At 31.3% G+C, this 8026-nt stretch overlaps 1 protein-coding gene across 1 annotated transcript; it reads left to right on the top strand.

Annotated features, from left to right (window-relative positions):
- The first annotated feature begins 1654 nt into the window (after window positions 1-1654).
- On the top strand, window positions 1655-7356 carry LOC143347551 (uncharacterized). Its single transcript, XM_076776793.1, has 4 exons — window positions 1655-2012; window positions 4137-4315; window positions 6700-7081; window positions 7202-7356. The coding sequence occupies exons 2-3, from the start codon at window positions 4184-4186 to the stop codon at window positions 7066-7068; spliced, it is 501 nt and encodes a 166-aa protein (XP_076632908.1). The 5' UTR covers window positions 1655-2012; window positions 4137-4183; the 3' UTR covers window positions 7069-7081; window positions 7202-7356.
- Window positions 7357-8026: the final 670 nt, after the last annotated feature.

The raw sequence follows: 8026 nt of genomic DNA, 5'->3' as shown, positions 1-8026 counted from the left end.
AAATTCAAAAATTTCAAATCGTTCTGAAAAAATTATTTTCGGTTGCGGGGATCAATTACAATCATTTTTGGTGAATAGATATACCCCCGAAATCCTACTCACTTTCTAGAAAAAAATTCGAGAAGGTATGAAATTTTTGGGTGAAAAAAAAGACTTTCGAATCGTCTTGGAAAAATTATTTTTAGTTGCAGGGGTCAATTGCAATCATTTTTGGTCAACAGACATACCCTCGAAATCCTACTCAGTTTCGAGAAAAAAATTCCTTACCGAAAGTATAATTTCTGGCCAGAAATGTCTGCCCGAATTTTCATGCGAATCTTTAAAACGTCATAACTTCTGAACGGATTGGACGATTTTGATGTTTAAAAAAACAAACTACGCGTATTTTGATGGAGAATATGTACAAATAGCAAAAATATCCGAAAAGTTGGTCCTTGTCCCCGCAAAATGAGAAAAACCCCATAAAAATGGTCCAATTTTCAAACAGCCATAACTCTTACAATTGTGAATATATTTCAATGAAACTTTTCTCTGAAGTAGAGCTCATGGGTACCTACAAAAAAGTATTAGACAACTTTTCTGTAGGGCGTCAAACAAAATTACTAAAAATAAAAAAGGAATTTTTAAGAAAAATCGACAGGGGGTAGGTGTCTAAATTTTTCGACGAAAAAAAAAATTTTTAATTAATTCTGAAAAAATTATTTTCGGTTGCGGGGATCAATTACAATCATTTTTGGTGAATAGATATACCCCCGAAATCCTACCCACTTTCGAGAAAAAAATTCAGTACCTTCATCAACAAATTAGTATTCTTGATTTTCGTCTTATTTTGGCCTTTAGAATCCCCCATTAAAATTTTTCCCAGGGGTGGGCGAACACCTTGTATTTACTCGATGGAATAGTTCGTAATTTAGTTACAAAAACGTATCATTGTAGGATTGGATACTGAACATTTTTCAAAATATTCACGATTAAAGTTTTCCTAACACAGAACACGAAATTTGCATAATTCCACATAACTTTATCGTAATAATTGCTCTTAAGTTATTAAATGACCGCAAAATTAAAAAATTTCATTAACAGAAATAAATGTTTGTTTTGTTTTTGTAAATTAGGCAAATGAATATTTTTAACAGAAGTTTTATAGTTCCATTTCCTGCCTTTAACAATTGCAAATCCCAGACACACAGTTTATTTAATTATATCAAGTAGTATTTCCACACAAACTTGTTTCGACAATCCTTATGTAACATATAAGTTCTAAAATATATTTACTATGCAAGCAAAGTATTAAAGAAACTTCTAAAATCCTAATGAAATCTAAGGTTTACCTAAATTCTGTGAGGGGACAAAATCACCCCACTGGGTATAAAATGTAAGTATCAAAAATGAATAGTTTTTATTACAAATGACAAAACAAATAATAAAGTGCCAAAAATATGAAGAAAGAAGAAAGAAACTCATTCTATTAAAAGCTATTAAACAACTAAATGATGTTGAATTGTGCAAAAAAACATTATAATTGTAAAAAGAAATAGGAATCACGAATCTTGTATAACACACCAATTCAATGATTCAGTAGAAATCTTGTATAGGTATTCCAATACGTATACTACACATTCTATGCAATACAAATGAACTACACAGATGAAGTTGCTAAAACCCCAAAAGGAGGTATGCAACATAAGATGAAATAAATAAAAAGAAAGTAATTTTTATGAATTTTGAATTTAGAATTACAACCTAAGAACAAAGTCAAACAGGACATATGTTTATAGAAACTCTTTTACTGTTTTTCCTCTTCCCAATCCATCAATGAAATAGGTACATACCATGTATTTTATTATGAAACATCTTGTATACTTGTAACAAGATATCGTAAAATATTTAACACATTAGTTTACTTGAATATATACGTTTCTTTCAATATTCATAACCTATATGGGACTGATTGTAAGTAATTTCACACAATGCTGTGCAAGACATTCTAATATTACCATTTTAAATCACTGGTAAGATAAGTATTAAATCATTTTCTTAACAAAGCGATCAACATTTTTTTGTCTCAAATCTAATAATTAATGAGCTCTATCGACGAACATTTTTACAATCTTTACATAACCTATAGCTAAAAATGGTAACCGTTGATATGACTGCAACGATATAATTTACGAGAAGAGTTACAAAAGAAACAAGTAGACTATCTTGAAATCTTGATAAAAAAACAAAATAGGGAAAACCTGATTTGTTTATCTATAGCTATACAAGTTTTATACGTAATAATTTCGTATGCAACGCATAGTATGAAAATTGTTCGAAATGGTCATCTTAAGTGTCTATGGCATACTAATTTCTTATTTCTCGTTTAAATTTCTACCACACGCAAAAATAACTGCACGAAAATAATCGCATGAAAGCTTACGAGAGTAGTAAGAAATTTTGTTGAAAAAAGTTAATTATAAAATATAATTGTATAAAGTTAATATGTTGATTAAAAGAGAACTGTATACGGTAAAGGCAAGAAGAAGTAAAAGAATGTAAATACGTATTTTATAATTAAATATTACAGCAAATGTGGATGATAAAAATGGACATAATTACACTGCTGAACATAATTAGAAGTTCACCTCATTTTTTGACATCTTTGGTGATTTATGATTAAAATTATTCATCCTCCGTTTACAGGATTATATAAAAAAAAACTACGAAATTCATTTTTGTATTATTTACGTGTATACTAAATCATTATGATTATTTAGAAAAATGCTGTTTTCCAGTTGGACAAAAGTATAAATTCACTTATAGAGAATAATTTATTTAACATAAAATTGTACAATTTTTAATAATCAGTTGTTGATTTCTATTTTCAGGCTATTAATAAAATTTGTTTATTAAATTTTGATAAATTCTTCCCCATACATTTATAATTGTTACTTTTAACTGTTGAATCGATGAATATTTTATATTATTTTTATAAATTGGAGAAACAAGTACTTCTTAAATATTCCTGGATGTGGTTCTAGGACCATTTTTAGGTACTTTCACTATGACGAATCGGGGCATAATCTTAATATAAATTTACTTGAACGATTTTCTTATACATATATGTATAATATAAGAAAGCAATTGTGATTCTAGTACTTGTTAATATTAGCAACTATTCATTTTTGTTGAAATAAAATTAATATTGAGCTTTCCAAAGACACGAAAAGCTCCCAATATCATTACATTCCCCCCTCCAAAATTAGGTTTTGGAAAAGCTTTTTTCTCTTTTCGTAAATCGTACCAGTTTGAATTAAAGCCATTTGGGCCATCCAAGTTAAACTTTTTTTCATTGCTCCAGATAATCTAAACAATCGCAAGTTCGTAATGAAATTTTAAAAAAATTGCGAAGGAATCTGTGCAGCCATGATAAAAAATGGTTTCCCCGTTCGAAAATTAATCACCAAATGTGTCTAAAGTTCACGAAATTTTAGTCCACAATTGTATTGACTTCACTATAGATAATTAACTAGTAACTGGCGTCTTCAAACATTATAAAAACTTAAGGTTATCATATTTTCGGAAGTTTTTCGAAAACTATAAACTGTTGAACTTCCGATCACACGTACAAGAGCAAGTTAGTGTAACATTAAAAAAAAAATAATCAAAATTCCAGATAAGAACTTACCAATTGTTGATTAATCATAAAAGAGCATAAACTAATTAATAAAAACCATTTTTGACTATAATTTTATATTAGATAAATTGTTTTCCACAAGTGAACGTATACTTTCGTTCAACTAGAAAACAACATTTTTCTAAATAGTCATGATAATTTAGTATACATATAAATAATACAAAAATGAATTTCGCAGTTTTATTTTTTATCTATTTTCACGTAATTCTGCAAACGGAGTATGAGTAATTTTAATCATAAATCACAAAAAAATGAAGCGAACTTATAATTTTGTCCAGAAGTGTATTAACAACTATTGTTTTATTTCACGATACCGTATACAACGGAATAAAATATTTTATCATTTCTATATAATTACATAATTTTTAAGACTGCAATTAACTGAACAATAACATGAATTATTTAAGATAAATAATACTTTGCTTCCACGACTAATATTATGATCAAATCCTTTTAGGTTATCTATCAGGAAATCGTAACGATTTCTATGATGGTTTGGATTACATGTATGACCGAGGAATTGAGGATAATTTTGAGGATGATTTTGTTCTTGCTCACCGACGTTTCAAAGAACGTTCTGCCGCCGCTTTTGCCGAAGATTTGGCTGATATGAGACGCAAAAGAAGGGACATGCAGGTTGCACTTAAATTCAAAGCATGCCCATCAAATTAAGATATCGTACACAAAAAGATGAAAGTTTTATTCCTTTCGCCTTTAAACAGAGTTATACGAATTTATATTGTTGTCCATCGGTTTAAATATTTCAAATATCGTAGAGTTTATCAGAATGACGGATCCAGGGAAGGGCTGATGGGGGCGATTGCCTTCCTCCTCCCCCAACAATTATGAATTTGAAAAAGAATATTTTAATCATTCATTTCACATCACATTCTATAAATGTTTTTGAGTATGCATTTGTAAATCTAAATAAATAATTAAAACAGTAATAAATGAATTATAAACGAATTTCGAATCGTGCAAAATAAGGTTCGAATATACATATAATTTAAATATTTCGCCCTCCTTTCCCCCGTGTAAGCCTTCTGGATCCATCCCTGGTCTATCACAAAAAAGTAGTGAATATCTGTATAATTATTATACGTATATGTATATGTATGGTAGTTCACGGTTGAATTTCCATTATCTATCCCCACTCATCTCCCACCACTCGGCATTTCGAACAATCTGACCCAAAAGAGAAGGAAAGAGAATGGATTAAACAATAAAAAAATAAGACATACACAGTGTACAAAGATGCCAGAAGAAAACAGAAGGAAAAACACTGGTATCACGATGAATGGAGAGGTGGTCAAGCCGCTAAAAATTTTCCACAAGAGAAAATTAAAATTGCGCCCAATCAAAATGTGATCCGTGAGTTTGTTGATTGCTCGCGCGTGGCTAACAACGACTTGCAATAAATATCGGAATCGCGAAAGCAAATGTGGCATTTATACTGCGTCTAACGGAAAGGACGATGTCAGAACCACGACTACTCACAGGATGGGAGAGCACAAAGCATGAGAGCATTGGACACCTAGCAGCAGAGGAGGGAAACAGACGGTTGAGAAAGTCGGCCATCTATCGAGTATGAGAAACGCGGACGGACTGCTTCGTTATTGCAATGCATTTGGGAGAGTATGGTTGAAGAAAAGCAAACGCCCAATAGCGAAACTTCGAATTAAAATCTGTCGTTAATGATTCGTAGCTAGTCATCAGAGTTAACAAGGAATAATTGAGACCTGTCCGTAAATTTTAATGTAACTAATAAGAAATATACATATAATCCTTCTATCCTCCGAACCATATTCTCGTAATTCCCATCCCGTATTACCGACTGAATCACTACACCTTTTACAGCAATCTATATCCAAGTAATCGATTCTAGTCTCTATTATGATTTTGCTAGTAATTCACTAGTAATAGAATAAAATAAACTAATCAAGTTATACAGGGTGTTCGGCCACCAAAATTTTAATGGAAGATTCTAGAGGCCAAAATAAGACGAAAATCAAGAGTACCAATTTGTTGATGGAGGCTTCGTTAAAAAGTTATTTACGTTTAAAGTTCCGCCTGTTCTGAATTTTTTTCTCGAAAACGCGCAGGATTTCGGGGATATGTCTATTCACTAAAAATGATTGTAATTGACCCCCGCAACCGAAAATAATTTTTCCAGAACGATGTGAAATTTTTTTTTCGTCGAAAAATTTAGGCGCCAAATTAGATTTTCGGTAAGGAATTTTTTTCTCGAAAGTGCGTAGGATTTCGGGGGTATGTGTAATGACCAAAAATAATTGTAATCGACCCCCGCAACCGAAAAAAATTTTTCCAGAACGATTTGAAAGTTTTGAATTTAATTGTTAATAACTTTTTAACGAAGCCTCCATCAACAAATTGGTATTCTTGATTTTCATCTTATTATTTTGACCTCTAGAATCCCCCATTAAAATTTTTCCCAGGTGCGGCCAAACACCCTGTATACGTGATTCACTCTACATGTATGTATTTACTAAAAGTAGTCTAATTTATGTTATGTTTGAACTCGTTTTAATCGACTGAATCCTAACAATGCGTCGGTGCCATTTTTAGAAAAATAACATGAACATTACAGAAAATAACATTTTGTATATTGCATAGTTATTTTTTATCGTTGTATCGTTGTATCTATCTTCCGTTATAATTATTCTCTTTCTTTGTCAATCAATGTCCGGGTCAATTTATATAAAATTCGTAAATTTCGTAAAATTCAACCGTGCATTACTGCAAGGGCGTAGTCCTTTTATTTTTTTACAAATAAATTTCGATTCCTGTTTAAATATTGTATATTATGTTAAAAGATAAGTAATTAGTAATAAAGTTTTAGTCTAGCATTTTTGCACCTTTATAAACAAAATTCCGACTACGCCCTTGCATTACTGTACTTAATCAAGATAAAATTAGTAAATTTAAATGCCTGAAAAGGACATATTGATCGCAAGTTTGTATCTACATACATTCTCTATCCAATGACAACTTTATTTCAGGATCGTATCTTCGATGTAATTGACTTGAACGCTGAAATCGAGAAAGCTAAGACCACTTTGGAAGCAGCAGACAGTGCTTTTCAACGACATGCAACAAAATTCAACAATACAGATGATTATGATAACGAGTCGCTAAACAAGGGACCTAATATGGAAATAATGTCAGAAAAACCAAAGCCCAAAACTGTGAAATTTATAAAGGTCCCAAATCTAGATATAGAGTTGCACATGCCGCAGCCATCAAAGCAAAGACAAGATAGAACTAACTCGTTAGTAGAAGCGGCTGCGATTGAAGATCCGTTAAATACAGTTGCTTTACTACCACTGAAGCGGAAATTCTTAAAAAGGAAGAAAAGCGTCTCGTTTTAATTATATCTGACAAGTAATGTAAATTATTATATTATAACAACATTAAAATCTACCTGTATTGCTTAACGCTGCTATATGAATGATACCTACTTAGAGAAAGCTGTTAAATGATATTTTTGAATTACTGTTCTAGTGCGGGAAATTATTAATTTAACACGAGAGGATTTAATTAAACGTTTAAAGGGGTATTCCACTATATTATTTATTCTACTATAAACCTTTGAAAAAATCGATATTTGTTATATTGTCTCGAAGAATGTGGTTTGAAAAATATATCTGCAAAATCCAATGTCCCAACTTCTGGATTCTTTCATACTTTTTTAGTCCTTGAAAATAATAAAAAACTTTCAACATGCTTTTTTAAACTATATTTTTTAATTGGTTTCTGTTATATCTCAATATCTACTTGACCGATTGGCACAAGATTTGGTCTACATTATCAGTACAAACGAAGTATATAAGTAGACTTTTCACTACAGACGAGGTATACGTGCAGACCTTATATCACAAACCAGGTATACATTATACATATACGAATGGACCTTTCACCTTATGGACTTTCGTGGCCCAATATGACTGCCATACCGACCTGAAAATTCGGAGGTTATTTTAGCGTCCTTTTCTCATGGATGGTGGTCAGTTGAGAAACTATTCATTAAATTAGTATTGATGAACAGACAGCTATAGTGTGTACGTAAATACATGTGAATTGACTATGAAAGGGATTGAAATTCATTTCTCAATCTGTTGGTAATGTTGTGAGTGACACGAAAATGGTAATGAGGTTTCGAGACCTCATAAAAATGGGTCGAAAAAGTACACTGGGTGAAAGATCTACTCGTATACCTCGTCTGAGACAATACTCTAGAATCTTTGATGAATCAATGAGAATCGAAACTAACCTAGTGAAGATCTATATTTACGATGACCTATGCAAGGCGGATCGCAGCCAATTTGC

This window comes from Colletes latitarsis, chromosome 11, assembly GCF_051014445.1.
Source record: "Colletes latitarsis isolate SP2378_abdomen chromosome 11, iyColLati1, whole genome shotgun sequence".
Taxonomy (NCBI): Eukaryota; Metazoa; Arthropoda; class Insecta; order Hymenoptera; family Colletidae; genus Colletes; species Colletes latitarsis.
Note: the sequence above shows the minus strand (reverse complement) of the source record. Positions and strands in the feature narration are given on the sequence as shown.

Coding starts and splice junctions, on each gene's coding strand:
- LOC143347551 (XM_076776793.1), top strand. CDS start 4,184: ATGTATGACCGAGGAATTGAGGATAATTTTGAGGATGATTTTGTTCTT. Junction 4,316..6,699: donor GCAAAAGAAGGGACATGCAG/GTTGCACTTAAA, acceptor ACTTTATTTCAG/GATCGTATCTTCGATGTAAT.